The 19,126-nt window shown below is 41.1% G+C and overlaps 1 protein-coding gene and 1 long non-coding RNA gene across 5 annotated transcripts; one reads left to right on the top strand and one right to left on the bottom strand.

The window, feature by feature from the left end:
• Positions 1-2,199: 2,199 nt before the first annotated feature.
• LOC133278251 (uncharacterized) lies at positions 2,200-5,463 on the bottom strand. The gene is made up of 3 exons (XR_009746487.1): positions 5,368-5,463; positions 3,020-3,245; positions 2,200-2,585 (listed from the first exon to the last, which is right to left on the bottom strand). It is a non-coding gene; the product is annotated as an uncharacterized LOC133278251 (long non-coding RNA).
• A 789-nt stretch (positions 5,464-6,252) lies between these two features.
• On the top strand, positions 6,253-17,939 carry GCNT1 (glucosaminyl (N-acetyl) transferase 1). Of its 4 annotated transcripts, none has more exons than XM_061470764.1 (3): positions 6,253-6,285; positions 15,570-15,703; positions 16,109-17,939. In XM_061470764.1, the coding sequence occupies exon 3, from the start codon at positions 16,237-16,239 to the stop codon at positions 17,515-17,517; it is 1,281 nt and encodes a 426-aa protein (XP_061326748.1). In that variant the 5' UTR covers positions 6,253-6,285; positions 15,570-15,703; positions 16,109-16,236; the 3' UTR covers positions 17,518-17,939. The 4 variants fall into 4 exon arrangements, with proteins under 4 accessions (XP_061326748.1, XP_061326746.1, XP_061326747.1 ...); XM_061470762.1 differs by lacking the exon at positions 6,253-6,285 and adding an exon at positions 9,919-10,062; XM_061470763.1 differs by lacking the exon at positions 6,253-6,285 and adding an exon at positions 14,094-15,480.
• Positions 17,940-19,126: the final 1,187 nt, after the last annotated feature.

The following is a 19,126-nucleotide window of genomic DNA, read 5'->3' as shown; positions in this document are numbered from 1 at the left end:
AAAAGTACTTCCTATTTCACAGAAATCAGACAAAATGTCATAAAGAATGTAATGGGGGGGAAATTGTGAGTAGATGTTGAAATCTTGATGTGATAAAGAAGGAACAAAGTAAAGACAAGAGATGAATGCTGTACATACAAGTAACATCTAAAGCAACTTCAGGTTCATGGTTCTAAGGTGGCATTAATTTGTTTGGATATGCTGCAAAAAAAAGTGTTGATACTGAATTCTTTTTAACCTTTACCTACACATAGCAATACCAGACAATTTAGCATGAAATCATACTAGCTGTATATGTTATACCGATAAAATGCAAATAGGCTAAGCACCAGACTACCAGTTTATGAAGCAGCTAATGGCAGTTAATGGCAAAATATTGTAATTGTAAAAACAACTAAATCAGAGATGCTGCTCTTGTAACATAAGATCACATGAGTTTAAACCATTTCTAATGGAAATAGATGTTTATCCAGCAAAACATGAATACTACAGACTATAAAGCAGATCCTTGTAGAATTATTCCTCACAGCTTGTACTGGGTTTGCATGGCAAGATTTTGGCAGTTGGGGCTACAGGGGTGGCTTCTTGCGAGGAAATGCCAGAAGCTTCCTCCATGTGCAATAGTGCCAAGACGGCTCCAAGATGGACACACTGCTGGCCAAGGCTGAGCCCATGAGTGCCAGCAATGATGGTAGTGGTTCTGAGATAGCATATTTAACAAGTGGAAAAAGTTGCTGCACAGCAGCAACTCTCCCAGTTGCAGTGGGAGAAAGAGGAGTAAGTGTGACAGAAACAGCTCTGCAGAACCAAGGTCAGTGAAAAAGGAAGGGAAGGAGGTGCTCCATGCACAGGAGCAGAGATTCCCCTGCAACCCATGGTTAAACCAGTGGTGAAGCCCATGGTGAGGCAGACTGTGCCCCTGCAACCCTTGGAGGTCCATGGGGCAGATACTCACCTGCAGCCCATGGAGGGCCTCACACTGGAGCAGGAAGATTCCTTAAGGATGCTGTGACCCCATGGACTGCTGGAGCAGGCTCCTGCCAGGATCTGTGGACCCACAGAGAGAGGAGCCCACACTGGAGTAGGTTTGCTAGCAGGACTTGTGACCTGATGAGGGACCCAGTCTGGAGCAGCGGAAGAGTGTGAGGAGTCCCCCCTGAGGAGGAAGGAACAGCAGAAACTTGATGAACTGACTGCAACCCACTTGATGAACGGACTGCAACCCCCATTCCCTGTCCCCTTTCCCTGCTGGGGAGAGAAGGCAGAGAAAATTGGGAGTAAAGTAGAGCCTGGGAAGAAGGGATGGATTGGGGGATGGTTTTATTTCTCATTAGCCTACTCTGATTTGACTGGTAATAAATTAATTTCCCTGAGTCAGTCTGTTCTGCCTGTGATGGCAATTGGTGAATGATCTCTCCCTGACCTTAGCTTTTTGTTATGTATTTCTCTCCTGTGTCCAGCTGAGGAGGGCAGCTTTGGTGGGCACTTGGCGTCCAGGTGGGGTCAACCTACCGCAAAGCTGTAACAACAGACTATGTTCAACAAAGGGAGGAAGGAGAAATGAAACAAACTTAAATGGAAGTTTGGTCTATGAAATAGTCAATAGATGATGGAAAGTCAAAGGAAGGGCTTGAGCAGAGCATTGCAGATACAGAGCCTGCAATCCTGCCAGAAGCCTGCACTTAAAGCAACTGTGAGATCAGGCTCTGAAATTCATGAAATGTTTCAGAAGTGTAGAGGAGAAGTGAAACCAACCCAAACATTAGTCCAGAATTCCTTGTGTATACATACTCATCTATGTTTGCAGGTATATATGTGTTTATATTTATATACGTAACAATGGTATTCCTTTATTTTTACTTTGGAAGAGGGGGCTGTCTAAGACAATTGATACTTTTCGTAGATAAAATTTGGAAAAGTTTTAAAGGTTGAAGTTTGTCTAATTTGTTAGTGTCTTAGGAGGAACTTGACTGATTCTTCTTATGGTTGAGGGCAGGGGAGAAGGGGGGGAGGTGACACACACAGCTGCTTCTGCAAGAAGAGAACAGGGGATGCCTCATGCTGGATGCAGCTGCTTCCAGATGACTCCAAGATGAACCCAATGCTGGCAAAAGCTGAGCTCATCAGTGACACTAGTGGCACCTCTTAGATAACATATTTAAGAAACAATAAAATATGATGCATGGCACCTGTGAGAGAGAGGAGTAAGAAAAACATAGGAGAAGCAGCCCTGCAGAAACACCAAGGTCAGTGAAGAAAGAGGGGGAGAAAGTGCTCCAGATGTGAACAGGATGGAACGGCAGGGAGGCACTGTTATGGACTGAACACAACCCTCAGTCCTCCTCCACCTGCACCACTCATGGGCAAAGAGGTAAAAGAGTCAGAAATTAAGGAATGAAATTGTCCCTGGAAGAAGTCAGAAGGTTTAGGGGGAAAGAAGTTTTCATTTTATCCTTGTTTCTCACCATTCCACTCTATTTTTAATCAGCAGTTGAGTCTGTTCTGACCATGATGGCAACTGGTAAGCAATCTCTCTGTCTTTGTTCAGACCCGTGAGCTTTTCCATCTTGTCTTCTCCCTGTACCCTGTTGAGGAGGCAGAGTAAGAAAGCTCTGGGTAGGCATCTGGCAGCAAGCCAAAGTCAAACCCATCACAGTGGCACGAGAGGTTCTTAATTTCCCAGTGTACATTTTACAGCTAATTTTGGCAACTCACACCTGCAATCTGCTCCACTCTTGTTTTTGATTCTGCAATTAGAACTAACTGCCAGCATCTTGAAGGAAGTTTGCCACAGGTGGTATAGATCATGCAGTACTGACACGGTTTATTCATATTAAACTTATTTTAAACTTATCTGAAGAATTTGCCTCTCAAAAACTACAACAGTTCTGTGTAAACACAAAACTGGTACAATGAAAGAGTACTTCTAGTATTCATTACACATATCCTGAGGAAGAAAATATGACCCTCCTTTAACTTCTGGCATAAGACATGCTCATCTCCACAAATGAATACTCACCCATATCAGAAAATATTTTGTTCCAAAGAGAAATATGCTATAGTTTGTTTCAGATATATTTTCTTAGAGTGAGGTGTCTTCTTTCTGTCAGACAACATTTTGCGCTAAAGTGGTTTTTGAAGCTGTGGTCATCTTCTTCAGGCCTGTTTTTCTTTCCACACACAGTGTTTGCATTTCTGACTCTCCCCCTCTGATTTATGCCAAGGCATAGCTTTCAAGAGTTCATCTGCAAATTGAAGGTTAGAATTATTTTTTTCCCCACTCAGGCAGAAAGCAAGCGATAGGGAATCTGGGCAAGAACACTGAGTTTCATAAATTTTACAGCAAAGGGAAATGTTACTAGAGATGTTTAGAGAAAAGATAATACAAATTTCTGTATTGTAGCAACTCTTTCCTTGGAGAAGGATAATGTAGAAAAGGCACAGTCTCCATATAAAGAAAACTTCAAGCGCTAGCAGAATTCAAAGTCTGATTAGGATCCTTTGTTTACCTCAGGTTAGGTGTTAGCATGTAGCATCTTCCCAATGTTAGATCTGAACTATCTCAAGAAACAAATATTGGGGTTACATTTATTAGATACAAAAACCCAGACAAGTGATCTTTTGAAAAGTTTAGCAGAGAAGCTATTAACATTACAATAGGCTAAAACACTATCTGGCTTTTCATAAAAAGGAAACTTTTACTGCCTTAAACCAGTAAAACTGAGAAGATATAGAAGAATGATCAGGAACCGTTAGGTTTAAAAACTTCTTTGAAGCTTAAACTTTTGACAGAGCATAAAGGTATGAAGGTCTTTTATAATGTTTGTATTCTTTATGTTTCCCAGAAATAGCCTAAAAGCCTGGAGGAAGCTGTCAAATGACAAAAGAGATACTAATATCAATTTAGAGCAAGCATACCTATGAGACAGATGTCCTCCTAGTGAAAATGTATTTAAGCTGTAAATATAGTTTAGTTCTCCTGCACCATAACTATGTATGTTTAGCTATGCACAGAAAACTGTTCTTGAAACTTCTCAATTATGTTTTCTCTATACCTTGTTCTCACTGGATTGTTGGTCTTACCACAACTATCAAATATTCATGTACCAATTTCATGCAAACCAGACAAGATTTACAAAAAAAATTGATTATGCAATTTCAATATCTCATATCTGTGACTTGCTTTCTCTTCACTTTTGTCTGTATTTTGTCTCCAAGTTCCACTTCTTCCATTTATTTAATTCCTGTATTAGTACTCCCAAAATTCTTGACACCTCCTTTTTCTTTTTTACTTTACTTTGTTTCAGAGTTGCCATACAGTCATATCTCTCAGTGGTCTATCACATAGCAGGAAGGGCAGCCTGTGAACCCTGGTGTCTTCGTATTCCAGCCTCAAGGTTAGAAGAGCAAAACCCAGGTGCAAACCCATTTAAACCATTTTCTTTCAGGATCAGTTGACAAAAATCCATGAAAGGAACCATAACTCAAACAGAGTCCTTGAAATGTCACAAAGCTGCAAAAACAAACAATGTATCTTCGCCAGCATGGTCAGCCAAAGATCAGGACCTCTCTCATCAACGTACAAAGAACTTAGCTTTTTATCTGTTCAAAAGATAGAGAATAACAGACTTCTGAACTTCAGCTATCTACCCAAAATAACTACTTTCAGTAATGACTTTAACTCCCCCCCCCCCCTTTTTTTTTTCTTCTCTTATTTTCCTTTCCATGGGAAGTGGTTTTTAGAGCATACTTTCTGTTACTGCTGCAATAGACATCAAAACTCTGGTACTTTGCTTGTTTTGATCCAGCACACTTCTTTGCATCTGTAGCGGTGTAAGTAATTAAGGCAGGGAGGAACGAAAAACTGAAAGAAAACATCTGTCCCCACAGCTTACCCAACTCTCTTTTAAGAGCACTTGCTGTTCAGCTTTACTTTTGCAATTTCTCATGCTGCAGTGTCAATACTGTGATGCCTTGCAGATGGTTTAGCAAGGCAACAAACACTCAAGTCCATGCTACCTGTGACTTGCTGTTCTAATTTACATGCAAGACCAACACAAACAGTCATTGGCTGCAGCTGGGAAAAACAAATGGGAAATCTTGCTCCCCGTTCCCAAATTTCTCACTCCTGTTGGAAACTCATCAACCTCTACAGGGTTTAGAGGAAAGGCCTTTTTAGTACAGTGCTCCATGCTATGGTTCAGCCCTATAAAAAACACACTAGAAAGACCCCTCTTTTCTCCCCATCTGTTAGCATGTAGTAACAAGCTACTTCTCTACCTACTGATAAGGTCCATCTGCAATGAAAACCTTCTTGATAACATGACAATGCGGATTTGAGGTCTCACAGTCCATTCCCAAACTAACCCGCTCGATCCAAGTGCTGACATGCAGAGGCAATTCTCCCTTCTCTTGGCAGTGTCACCTAGTGGCAGTCTTGAAACCAGATCGTCTCATTTTCTTAGCTTTCAGCTCCTTGGTCCAGCTTTACCGTGCAGATGCATAAAACTCCAGTGGGAGCTCGCAACTGGAATGAGGGAAGGACAGCTTTACGTCCTCTCAGTTTTTCCACCCACTGACCCATTTCAAACCCATTTATCTGCAGAAGCCGGGTTTCTGGCGGCCCGGCAGTGCCGGGGGGAGGTGGCAAACCACCGTCTGCGGGAGCTCCTGGCCCGCCGGGTGCCCGCTCGCAAACGCGCGGATGCCGCAACCAAACCGAGCCCGTTCTCCTCCCGACCCCCGGGGAGGCACACCGCACGGTGGGCTCATCGGTAGTTTGGACCATGCCCTTGAGGGTGCTGCTGCCTCCTCTTGACTAGCCGGGACGACCTGGGGAGCAGTGAGAAAGCTTTTTGTTGCCATGAGCCGCACGGGAGCGGCTCCCGATCTTTCCTGCGAGGTTTTCACCCGCGCCGGCACCACCGCGGAAGCTTTAAGAAAGTGACAGTAGTTTTTTTTTTTAAGTTTAGAGGAGAGCAGCTGCCAAAGTGGGGGGTGGCAGTCCGGCACCTCCGCGGGGAGAGAGGGGCCGGCGGCGGGAGTGAGGAGAGGCAGGGGCTGGGCTGGGCCGGGCAGGGCAGGGCAGGGCAGGGCAGGGCAGGGCAGGGCAGGTGGGCGGTGCGAGAGGAGGTGGGAACCAGGCCGGGAGCTCAGCGCCAGTCTGCTTAAGCGGGGGGATCTGCAGCTCCGCGCTGCCGGGGTGCCCTGCCTGCCCCCGACACACGGCTCAGCACGGCACAACAGGACACCTCGAGCCGCCACAAAGCGGGCGCGGCCCCGCAGGTGAGTGCTGCGGAAGGGCCGGGAGGGGGAGATGGCTCGGGCCAGGCTGTGGGCATGGCTGTTCCCGGAGAAGAGCTCCGTGCCCTGCGGAGCGCTCCTTCGAGAGCGGCGGCGTGGCCGGGCAGGTGCTGCACGGGAGGGCCGCTGAGCCTCTACGCTTCTTTCTGCTCCTCGTTACTTTCTTCCTCTCTTTCTCTCCGTTCCTTCTTTCTTCCTTTCCCCTCTTACGTTTCCCTTCCTCTTTCTCTGTTTATTCCCCTTCTTCCCTCTACCTCATTCCCTGTCTCCCCTTTTTCCTCCCTCCTCTTCCGGCAGGCTGTTGGCCTTGAGGGTGCTTGGTTGGTGTGAAGTGTGTTAGCGAGCGCAGGGTTCAAGGGACAATTGGACGCTCTTGAGGTGCTGCAACTTGGGATGTGCCTTTTTTTTTTTTTTTTTCTTTTTCCCACTCTGCTAACGATGATAAAACTGAAAAACAAAAACCTTGAAGAAAACTGCTTTTGTTTTCTTTATTTTTTTTCTTTTTCTTCAGGAGAGCAAAGCTGTTTATAAGGTTATGAATAGATTTCTGTGACCGAAGTTGGGTGGGAGGACTCAGAAGCCTGACAGGAGGCTCAGTAATGCTCTGGCACATTGCCTCCTTCAGTATTGCTCAGAAAAGTAGATTTCTTTGTGGGAAAGAGGAGGAGTGGCAGCAGGAGGGAATTGCCATTTTGCAGTCTGCAGTTTAAAACTTCTTTTTTAATGGAATATGAGGTGGGCAACCACAGAGCTGGCAAGAGTGTCAGAAATGGTAGTGACAGAAGAAGGAACAAATCTAGCATTTCAGTCTACTGGATTCAACTTGAAAATTCTTGTGAAAAATAAAGCAGTATTTGTAGCTCAAGTTGGAGCTCAGTTACAGTGATACATTGCTTTTGAAAGTAGGTGTAATATGAAAGAAAATACTGTGTTCATTTTCTTTTGTCAGTGTTTTTATTTTTTTTCCTCTATCTATAGTAAACATATGTGTTGGCATCATCTCTTTCCTATGAATCTGAATTGTCTTGGGTAGTACTTTCCTGAGGCCAGAAGAACCAAAAGTTGCCTTAAAACAAATGAAAAATACCTTTGTTAAATCTGTTTTCTCTTTCTCTAACTTGAACAAAATGCAGTAGGGAACATACAAGCTGAAGATTTATTGTCTGCTGTGCTGAGAATATGGTGATTTAGTGAGTAAAATCCTGCTCTCCAAATTTGTTGCCACAGTGGAAAACCCACTGCTGGTCTTATGAAAAGATTTAATTCTGTTTTTTCTAATAATTTCCTCCTGGATTTCATTTGGATTCCAACATAATCCAGTTGACAGTTATTCATTGCTAATCATATACAGCACTATAAACTATAGTATGGGGGATGGTTGGGTGTGTCTGTCTTTCTGTGCATTTTGCAGTGGAACCTACTTTCCAGGTAGTATCTGCTCCTTAAACAAAAGAACTTTCATTTTTGAGCTGTATTTTGTGTGCAGTTGTCATGCAAGTCAGCTGAAACTCCTCTCACCTGGAGTGAACAGTGAATTAACAGTGAAAAAAAAAACAAGAAAAAATAGTATAGTACCTCTTCAGCTTAAAAGAAGGAAGTATTATATTATTGACTTGCACAACAGAGTTAAACCTGTGCGCCTAAGAATGATGCTGATCCTTGTTAGTGTTACAATAACTGCAGGAGTCATCTGTTCTTTTCAGAGATTGTTGCTGCTGGTACTACTTGTGCTTAAGCTCACTGACAAGCAGTAACTGTAGGCATGGCTTTAAAATACTGACTTCTACCCATGACTAAAGGAAGTCTCTGCAGAATAATATTTTAAATACTGCACTTGAAGAGGGATCCAAGTACTCAAAAATTTGACAACCTCTTCCTTCCCCCATGGGATATAGTTGTGGTTTAATAGATAATACCTTTCCTGTCACAGTCTGCCAGTGTGTCCCATTCTGAAATGCAATGCTCTCACTAGGCAGCAATTAGAAAAATTCTATAGGCGGGTGCAAGGAGTGCAGCAACTGCTCTGTTCTTGGCAAAATTATAGTTCCTACTTTAAAGTAATGGTTTTTTATATATACAATGTATATATATATACACACGTAGATATGCATTTTACTTTGAAGTAGCCAATGGGCACAAATTATCTTGATGAACACCAGGCAGGTGTACTGGATGTAAAATTGGACAGCATTAATGATTTTGTGGGTTTTTGTTTGTTTGGGTTTTTTTTGTGGGTTCTTGGTTTTTGTTTTTTTGTTTTTTTTTCATTTATTTTGGGATTTGTAAGTATAATTTCAGTGTTAAGTTACCTTGAGGTAAAACGTATCTTATTGTCAGTATTAAGAGTCACAGATTTCTCAAGGTAAGTACTGGTCACAGAATGATATTGCCACCATGTTTTTTCTTTCCTTAGGTGAAATTTCTTACTCCTGTATCTCTGCCTGTGGGACCTGTAAGGATGGACATGAACACAAATGAGAATTAGGCTTTGAACTTTGTTGTGAGGAAGATTTACTTTATACAGTAGTACAAGAGAATGCTGGAAAGGCTGCCAAAATTGAAATATATTCAGTGCTGTTTTACACACTGAGTGTATATTCATGGGGGGTTTACTATTTTTTTAAGAGGAAAGGTTTAGAATGTCAGAGTCCTGACATTTGAACAGAAGATCTCTAAATAACCCAGGGTTTTGAATTTATTTTTCCACTTTCCTCCAATCCCCCCTGAAAAACAGCTATCATCTACTTCTACCTTCTGTCACTATTTAAACTCTATGTAGTGGTAGGTGTAGCAGTATGAGTGGTCTGTGGAGCTTTCTCTAAAGCCTGCCTTCTAAGCAAACAAAGGACTAGAAATGTGTCATTTCTTTCTATAAAAAGGAAGTGTGTTTTGTTTTTGTTTCTGGTTTTTTTTTGTGGATTTTTTATGTTCATTTTTTTTTGAGTGGTTGTTTTTTGTTGTGTTTGGTTTTTTTTCTGTTTTTCTTTTAAGCAGCTCTGAAGAAAAAGTCCTGCTCTTACAGAGAGCTGTCAGTGAGCAGACAAATGCATGCATATGGAACCCTGCTGCTGGCTCTACATGAATTTCAGAATTAGAATAGGTTACTATTAGACTGTCCCATACAGTCTAATAGTAACCTAAATAGTCAGTTTATGGACCATTTCTTATTTTCAGTAGGACTGAAGGCTATTTAACAGAACAAACATGACTACTTTAATTCAGTTACAGGCTACCTGATTTCAAGATTGTAACTGCTTGATATCATGGAAATGCTGAGTATATGTGACTCCATTCTGTGTCTGGCAGATCTCTGTGTCTGACAGTCCGTCTTTGTGCTTATGTATGTTTGTGTTTATGCAAGCTGTTTACAGCTTTAAAAATCACTTCCTCATCAGAACGAACGTTCTGCATGACTGAACCTGAGTGGAAGCACGTTAATTGCAACAACTGCCTGCAGGAGATGTAATCTGTGAAGCATGGATGGTATGCCTGGTAAATTCAAGGACTTTATGGCAAATCCACCTTCTGAAGTGTTGAGGAAAAGTTTTGGATCTCGGATGGAATTTGTGAATGGGGAAAGAACAGCAAGGATCTGGTAAACACCTGTTCATTTACTATTCTCAGGGGTAGCTGAACTTTTCTTTTATCTTACCTCCTTTCAAGGCAAGAAAAGGGAAAAATCAATCTGTTCTGACTCTAGATCCCCACCCATGAGAACGATTACTTGTCTCTTGGCCCATCCCAGCTACCGCTTCAGAGGTGGGGGTACTCAGCGTTATGTTTTCTGTTTGGCTTTTCTTCAATACATTTCTGTAAAAATAGAAGTATCAGGTTGACGTGAATGGATGTAGAGTGTTAGTAGAAATGCCAGGAAGTTTTCCTGTCATAAAGCTTTGATTAAAAGCTAATGTGTCTGTGGACATGCAATAGAGGCCCGCCTAATGTTCATGCTGCTGGGTCCTCTCCACAACAGCTGTATGCCAAAAGTCACCAAAGCAACTACAAGAGAGCAAACCTCACCATCTACTTCATCTGGTGTTTGTTAGAAGAAGCAGAATAATAGGAAAAATTAAAGGAAGGAGCTGGGGGCATGTTAATTCAGCAGCCCACAACACTGAGACTTGTGATACCAGAACTTGCTAAGCCTGCAAGACTTATCAAGATCTTCCCTGCTCTTATAACTCGTTTTGACATCCTGACATCTCCTATGATAACTAAGCTCTTTCCTGCCTTTCACAAGATTTACAGGCTTCTGAAGTACCTCAGAGTACTTACTCTCTACCTATCCCCTTCTGAACTTCAGGTACTGATACTTCCCCGTGGTGTATTTAGGAGGCTACATTGCTTCTTTTTTGGATGCTGAATTGGTGTTCAGCATCTTAACAGTTTTTGCACTGATGTGTGAAAAGACTGAAGTGTCAAAATTAAGATACATGTAGTTTTGTTTATATTTATTTTTTCTTCTCATGCCATCAGCCCCTAATGATTTTTGTCCTGTCATTAGATGTGTCTGTGTATCATTCTGCAGCAAGCCCTAACTGCTTTTTGCAGGGAAAATATATATGTAGTCTAAAAATGTATGGTAATTGCTTAAATACAAAAAAACGTCTATTTCGTTTAGGGTTTCATTCTGGTCTCTAAACTGCTTCAGACAAGATGGAAGGCGGTGATGTGTTTAACACAAATTGACACAAGGGAGGTTGTACGATGCCTGAGAGCCCTGTTTTCCCAATGCTGGCAGTGTAACTTGGGCAAAATGAATATCCCCAAAGAGTGGTGCCACCCTAGTGTGATACTGATCAGAGGCTGCCATTGCTTTGAACCTCGTTTAGGAAAAGACACATCTCTCACTCTCAGCTATATCAGTCCAATCAAGAGCATAAAACTCAGACCACAGGTTTGCTGGAATCTGTTGTTGTTAGAAGAGTTTTTCAGGGTGCTGTAGGGCCGGGGCTCCCCATGGCAGCTCCCCATGACCCTGTCTCTCAGTGTGGGGCAGCACCTTTCTGGGGGTGTGGACAGGCCAAGCTGGTCTGGGATCTGGGCCCAGCTTGTCAGGGCCAATGGCCAGGCTTTGATGCCACTGGTGCAGGGGCTGACAGCACCAGGAGGCTGAAGTGGGGCCATCAGGTAGCTTGGAGGGGCTGGTTAGATTTATAGAACAGTTAGGGTTGGAAAGGACCTTAAAACCATCCAGTTCCAACCCCCCTGCCATGGGCAGGGACACCTCACACTAAACCATGCCACCCAAGGCTCTGTCCAACCTGGCCTTGAACACTGCCAGGGATGGAGCATTCACAGCTTCTTTGGGCAACCTGTGCCAGTGCTCGCCACTCCCACAGTAAAGAACTTCCTTATATCTATCCTGAACTTTAAGTTTGAACCCATTACCCCTTGTCCTGTCACTACAGTCCCTAATGAAGAGTCCCTCCCCAGCATCCTTATAGGCCCCCTTCAGGTACTGGAAGGCTGCTATGAGGTCTCCATGCAGCTTCTCTTTGGGCTGAACAACGCCAGCTTTTTCAGCCTCTCATTGTACAAGAGATGCTTGAGACCCCTTGAGCACTCCTTGGTTGGACCTGTCAAGGCCTAGTAGTGCCCTTAGGGCCCCGCCAGCAGCCATGAGAGTAGACTGCAGAGAACTCCCCAGAAGCTGTTTGTTTGGATATGCTCCCGAATCCTTCCTGCCCCAGCACTGGACCAGTCACACCATGAAACTGCAGCCAAAGAGGTCTGCGGTGCCAGCAGCCAGAAGCTGGTTTCTGGGCTGAGGCACTTGCCCTTCGTCAGGGCTGGTGTAGCAGGGCTCTGCACCCTCGCAAACATCCTCTTCCTTAGGACCAGCCCCGACATGTGGATGTAGGGGTCGATATAGCACTGCCATTGCGTGGTGCAGCACCAGTCCAGCCTGTCTGTGTAAAACCTCTGTATGGACTTTGGTCTCTGAGCTGTGTGTGGTATAATCTTCTAAATTGTTCGATTTGGTTTTTCCTCTGAAGACTTGGTTTTCTTGTAGGATTTTTTGTTTGTTTTCAAGGTTGGGTGAAGCCAAACTTATCTAAAATCAGTCACATGTTGAGCTGGGCTCTGAGAGTGCTCCCTCTTGTCCATGGCCACAGCCTTTCTTTGATGAAGGTTACTCCCCTTCATCAAAGGTGTAAGTACCCATTGCTGACTTGTTCAGTTAGTACCATGGGTCAGATTAATAACTCAGCATGTAGAGATAACACAAGTTTATACAATAAAAAGGTAAAGACATTGTTAATGAAATCAATTGTCTTACAGTACCATCTTTACAATAACATAAAAGTTAAATCAGAATGTGACTGTTATGTAGACATATGTTACCTGGCAGTCTGGGAGTACCTATTTCACAGACACAGATGACCTGAGTGATTTGCCCTCTGACATGGAAGAGATGCCAGAAATGGAGATTTAAAATAGAAATACAAGCTCTGACTTGAATAGAACGAAGTAAAGGAAGGAAGTGAGGCAAGCACATAACTTCTGAAAGTGAACTTCAGTTGTGAGCAAGACTGAGGCTGCAGCATAGTCTTTTATTTGTGGTTGAGCAAACCTCCCTCCTGCTCTCCCACAGTGCAAAGTACTGTTTCTGATAGTGAGTTCTCTAGTGTGCACAGTAAAGCTAAGTAGAGCTTGAGAAAAAGGCGTTAAAAGCTTTACTGAATGGAGTCTGAAGCTTTGTTAATGAGTATTCTAGGCTCATAAAACTTTATAAAACAAAACCCAGGTCTATTATTAGATAAAATATACCAAAGCTTTCCTTATCCTGTAAAGGTTAACTTTTGCAAAGAATGGGATATGATTAAGTTTTAGGACTTTTTTAGAAAAGAAATAGCATAAACAAATCAATACTTATCGTTAAGACTGTTCAAAGGAAGCAGCGTATTGGTGATACAAATTTGACGGTGGGGAAATACCTCCACCTAAAGTGAAGAGCCATGTTTAACATATAAATGTTTGCAGATCTCTTTTTGGTACAATGGCAACTTAGGGTTTGATTATTCTGAGCTCAAAACAATATAGGAATTGCACCCAGCTGGGTGTACAAGGTTTTCTGAAAGAGATTTTTTTTCCTACCTTCAACTAAGTTTTGCTCCAAAACAGAAGCAGGAAGGCTCTTTAGCAAGCTTTATTCTTCAGAAGTTGTAGAAGGTGAAGACTGCAATGGTAGCTTTCATTTAAGGCTCTTTCTCCCTGCATTATAAAACACAGGAAGGGGGTGGCAATCCTTCTCAAGTGAGCATTACTCCACAACGCTAGTGGAGCAAGTGATCCTATAGAAACTGAATATAGGATAAAATAGTAGTGCTAACTCTCATCCTCAAGAAAAGGTAAAGCTTCACAAATAAAAGTGCATTTGAAATACGTTTTAAGTCCTAGAAAAATCTTAATTTCTATGTTGGTACACAGAGAACTAATTTAAGGGTAACCAGTATCAGGCTTCATCCTATGGAAATATATACCTGATAGACATTAGGGAGACTATGACAAGGCTAGCATCCTTCCTTTGTTAATTTCACGTGTGATGGATTTTATTTTTATTGGATCTGATCTACTAGTCAAAACTAACAGGACATCAAGTAAGCAAGTGTGTGATAAGTTATAAAGCATATTAAAATTTGCTTTAAATTATATCTTTGTGTTTGATGCTACATTGCAAACAAAAAGTGGTAATCGTGGAATTTCCCCTTTTTAATGTTTGGTTGGTTTTTTTGTTGTGGGTTTGTTGTTTTTCGTTTTTTGTTTTTAATTCAAATTCCTTGTGTGAGACCTGATACTTCAAAGGTTCCTCTCTATGCTTTCAGCTGTAAGTGCACACTTACCTTAAGGGTCAAAATTTTAGTTCTTCCAGTTTGACACCTAAAACAGACTTGGAACAAAGGTCCACCTCCCTAAGATAAATTAGAAATGCAGGATACAATAATTACAGGTGTCATTCTGAAAACAAATTACACTTTATAGTAAGTAAGATATTTATATAATGCTGTTAGTCATAAATGCTGTTAACCATAAATAGTTTGTGGTTGCTGCCTGCTAGTGGCTTGAATTACAAAATGTTTGCTTACTATACTTCCTTAAAATACTGCTGATCATCACTGCTGTGCTAGACTTCTGTGCAGTGATCTTCATCTTCCTCCCATCTACTAAACATGGATCAATTCCCCCATCAGTTTGCAGTGCTATGGGCGGAGTGGGGGACCCAACACGTAGTGCATCCCGGTGGCAGCATTGCTACCAAAAAACTTGGTAGTATTTAATGCCAGGCCTTAATTTCTTATGTGCACATGTTCTGAGGTTTGCAAGTAGCAGGTTAAAAGCCACAGTCCAAGAATTAAAAGCTAAAATGATACTGGAGTAGCTTCAAGAAAAGGGGAGGGGAGGGTTGAGTAGGAGGAAGAAAAATGCTGACACAGTGTACACTTGAGAAAAATTTCTTACCAGTTTTTTGGGGAGTAGCAGTTATGCTTAGAGCTGTTCAGAAAGTGATTCAGAGGCACTATTTTTTTTTTCTTGAATGTAGTAAAAAATGAGGGGAGCTGTAGATCTCCCAAGTACTTCAATATTTCATAAACCTTTTAAATTTCAGATTAAAATTTTGAAGACATTCTCTATAAACTGTATGGGCTTTTGCAATTGGAGGTTGGTTTGAAATGCAGATGTGCGCTGAATTATTAGGCAATGTAAGTACAAATGGCATTTGAGTGGCAATGTAAGTTGTTTAAGCGTACCCTGTTCTTGATCAGTTTACCTGCCTGGGGTAGTACTTACAGAAAAAGACACCTAGTTCTGTAATCCAGTTCTTGACTGCAGTTTTCTCAACTGCTACAGCTGTAGCTGCTTGCTTTATAGTGCGGTATTCCTCTCACAGAGTACTGAAGCAGAAAAAAGGTGCTTAAGGAGAAAGAGGGTTAACAAACAAAAATTATGTAGCTCCTGTGAAATAAAGGTGAAAATAAGACTGGCAGGTTATAAATCTTGTTGTAACTCAGCCTGACATATTTTCACACAAAAGCAATTGCTGAATCATAAAAACCATGTGTGTTTAAACAATAGTAAGACAACACTGTTGTGCTCTTAGATACTTGCATTTGCAGTGACAGCACAAATCAGCTTTAGAGATAAGCCCTAAGTTTTGCGTTTGACCTTAAAAAGGTACTTCAGCAATTCAGTCACAGGTATTCTCACTGCTCTGAAAGTTGAGGAGCTATGCTATACTAATTTCTTTCTCCTCTTCTCATCAGCTCTGTCCTGATGGTATTTCTAAGCTCATCTGAAGGATGTTGAAGACACTATCTCACACAAAAATCTTGAAAGGCTTCAGGGTCTGCTTTCCCAGCGAGAAGATAACACATGACTAGCATCCAGGAAGTGAGTGGTAAGTTATGATGAAATACAAGTCAATGCTGAAGTGAGTATAAAACATTCTTGCCAAACTCTGAAGCATGAATTAGCACCAAATTATTGCTTCTCATTAATATATCTGATTTACTGGCTTTAATTTTGCCAGATGCAGCTGAATCACCTCTGTTTTCTTACTGAACTTCTGTTTGTTGTCTTAGTACTATACTTAGTAGTGTCTCATGAAAACTATCTGCCTCTTCCAAACTTTTTCTACAAAAATAAACTAATTTTGTTCATTAATTTCTAATTTTCAATAGAACATTTTTGGCTAATGTATTCACCTTCTTACTGTCTCTAAATAACAATGTAATATTAATCAGTAACTTTCTAAAGAAACCTTTTAGTCTTTGAATGACAGTCATATTTAATTTTATTTTAGGATTTTTTCTTCAACAACTCACCAAATTCCTGAGAAAGAGAAATTATTTTTCCTGAAGTTGTTAAAGCTGACATGAGCAGAGAGGAAGGTGATTTTTTTTAGCCCTACAAATCTACCTAGTATTTGAAATGCTGAAGAGGAAATTACGGTTTTGCCACAACTTACGCTTCAGGCTTTTCTTGGGTTTAACTCTAATTGTAGTAATCATTTCAGTTTTGAAAGTCAACCAGAAACAAGACTTCTTAAATCAGAGACATCTTGAGCTGACGCAAGAAGATCCTGTTGGCAATGTTAACTGCACCAAGATTATAGAGGGGGATATAGAAGAAATTCAAAAGGTAAAGCTTGAGATGTTGTCAGTGTCATTTAAGAAACGTTCCAGAGTAACAACGAATGATTATATTAACATGACAGCAGACTGTGCCTCCTTCACCAAGACTAGGAAATACATTATGGAACCTCTCAGCAATGAAGAAGCAGAATTTCCAATAGCTTACTCAATAGTGGTTTATCACAAAATTGAGATGCTTGACAGACTTCTAAGGTCAATCTATGCCCCTCAGAATTTTTATTGCATTCATGTTGACAAAAAGTCTCCAGAATCTTTTTTTGCTGCTGTGAGGGGAATAGTCTCATGTTTTGATAATGTCTTTATTTCTAGTCAGTTAGAGAGTGTTGTATATGCTTCATGGAGTAGAGTGCAGGCAGACATTAACTGCATGAAAGACCTCTACAGAAGAAGTTCAAACTGGAAATACCTAATAAACCTCTGTGGCATGGACTTTCCAATAAAGACCAACCAGGAAATAGTAGAGAAATTAAAAGCCCTTAAAGGTGAAAACAGCTTGGAAACAGAAAAAATGCCTGTTTATAAAGAAGTAAGGTGGAAAAAACACCATGAGATTATTGATGGTAAAATAAAGAACACAGGCATAGACAAACAACTACCACCTCTCAATACTCCAGTTTTTTCTGGTAGTGCCTATTTTGTAGTTAGCAGAAAATTTGTTGAATACGTATTAGAAAGCAGCAAAATACTTAAGTTCATTGAATGGGCAAAAGATACTTACAGCCCAGATGAGTACTTGTGGGCCACAATTCAGAGAATCCCTGAAGTCCCAGGTGCAGTTTCTTCTAGTGACAAATATGATGTTTCTGACATGAATGCATTGGCCCGATTTGTCAAGTGGCAGTACTTTGAAGGGGATGTGTCCAAAGGTGCACCCTACCCACCATGCAGTGGAGTTCATGTTCGTTCTGTCTGTGTTTTTGGGGTAGGAGACCTAAACTGGATGTTACGAAACCACCACTTCTTTGCTAATAAGTTTGACACTGATGTTGACCCTTTTGCAGTGAAATGTTTGGAAGAGTATTTGCGACACAAAGCTTTATATCTGCAGAAGAACTGAAATACTGCATGCTCCTGTGACAAAACACAGGTACAAATAGTATACAGCTATGTACTTTTAACATGTAATGCCAACGGTAGTGATGCTGATCATGGGTATAATGGTTCTCACCATGTCAATATGGTGGTGATGACACCCTCCCTGACTTGTTCATAGACAAGGGGGACAAAAGACATCAAGATGGGGATGACTTGTGTTGCACACTGATGTTTAAAACTTCAGGTATAAAATAGAAGATAGCAATTTTTGAAAGGTCAACTACTTGGAATATTTATTACCTAAAAGATGTAGTTAATGGGCTTCCTTTGGCTAAACTATTTGTTTCAAGGCTTGGAAAATGCATGTTGCTCATGATTATTTGTCAGGGGTTTTTTTTGCATGAATATAATGCTAGTTGAAAGGGAAATATGAAGAGGCAGGAATTAAGGGGGGAAAAAGCAGCTGGACTGCACAGGCTTTGTAGTGAGTGCTGAAAGATCTCAGGAAAATAACACTATAATTAATCTGAAAACTATATAAAAGGGAATATACCAAAGCCAGCTGTTTTCATTTAATTTAAATCTGATTGCTGTAATTCTGTAATATGTAATTCTTAATCCTCCTGAATATTTCAACTTCAGCATGGAGTATTAAGGACTTGTGTTCAAATTTTTGTAGTCAAATCTTGCTTTTGTACTCTTAAACCCCACAATAATGTGATATAAAGTTTATACGCTAGTTTGTAATTACATCTTCTCAGGGAAACTTAAGTTTTGTGCCTGATGAGAGTTAGACTTGGAATTTTACACTTTTCACTGTATCAGGAATCTTGCCTTTGAATCCAAAATGACTCGAGTTTCTCAAAAACTTTAAAGAACTTCAGCAATGTCTTAAGTGTCACTGGTGGAACTGCTGGTTTCTTCTTCTGTCAAGCTCAACTTGTATTCCAGGTTATTTTACCAGTGAGTATGCAAAAATAAAGTTATTTTTCTTAACAATATTGCATCTTCCTATAAGTAAAGTTCTTCTAGAGGCACCACCATAATCCTAATGATTAGGACCTGAAATGTTTTGCCATACACAACTTGAAGCTGCAACTGAGACAAGTCTTATCTTTCTTTCATATGTTCATTCATTCATCTGTCTGTGCTTGTTTAGGTTTAGCTGATGCAGCTGACTTTTATTTGCTTCTTTTGGTGGAATGGAAAGGAGGAAATCTGGATGAGTTGTATTACAGGTTAGGTCCCTGCTTAGTTTAGCTGCTGCAATTTACCACAGAAACATGGTGCTGGGAGAACAGGAACACTGTAAGGGACGATATTATTTCTTATGGCAATTCAGGTTTGTCATGTACAGTTACTGCCAGCTCTCTCTTACTTCTGAGGTGAATGGAATTCATTACAGGTACTAGCAAATGCAAAAACAGACCAAATTTTTTGTTTCTTACTGTGATGGCAGCATGTGTTTATTACAAAGGTAGTTTGTAATGAAATTTCTCCTAAGGTGTGCTCCGGCAAAACCATAATGAACTGCTTACTGTTGATCATGCAAATAAGCTAGGAAGGCAAGCAATTTAATCTTAAATGGGGCCTTTTCTTCATAACTCCCGCTTTCAAAACCACTCCCACTT

The sequence above is a fragment of the Pezoporus flaviventris genome, unplaced genomic scaffold, assembly GCF_033815535.1.
Source record: "Pezoporus flaviventris isolate CSIRO_AGI_PZ_B2104156 unplaced genomic scaffold, CSIRO_AGI_Pfla_v1 ptg000064l, whole genome shotgun sequence".
Taxonomy (NCBI): Eukaryota; Metazoa; Chordata; class Aves; order Psittaciformes; family Psittacidae; genus Pezoporus; species Pezoporus flaviventris.
This window is presented reverse-complemented; position numbering and strand designations above follow the sequence as displayed.

Bases quoted from the DNA above. Each gene is read 5' to 3' on its own strand.
- GCNT1 (XM_061470764.1), top strand. From the start codon at position 16,237: ATGCTGAAGAGGAAATTACGGTTTTGCCACAACTTACGCTTCAGGCTT.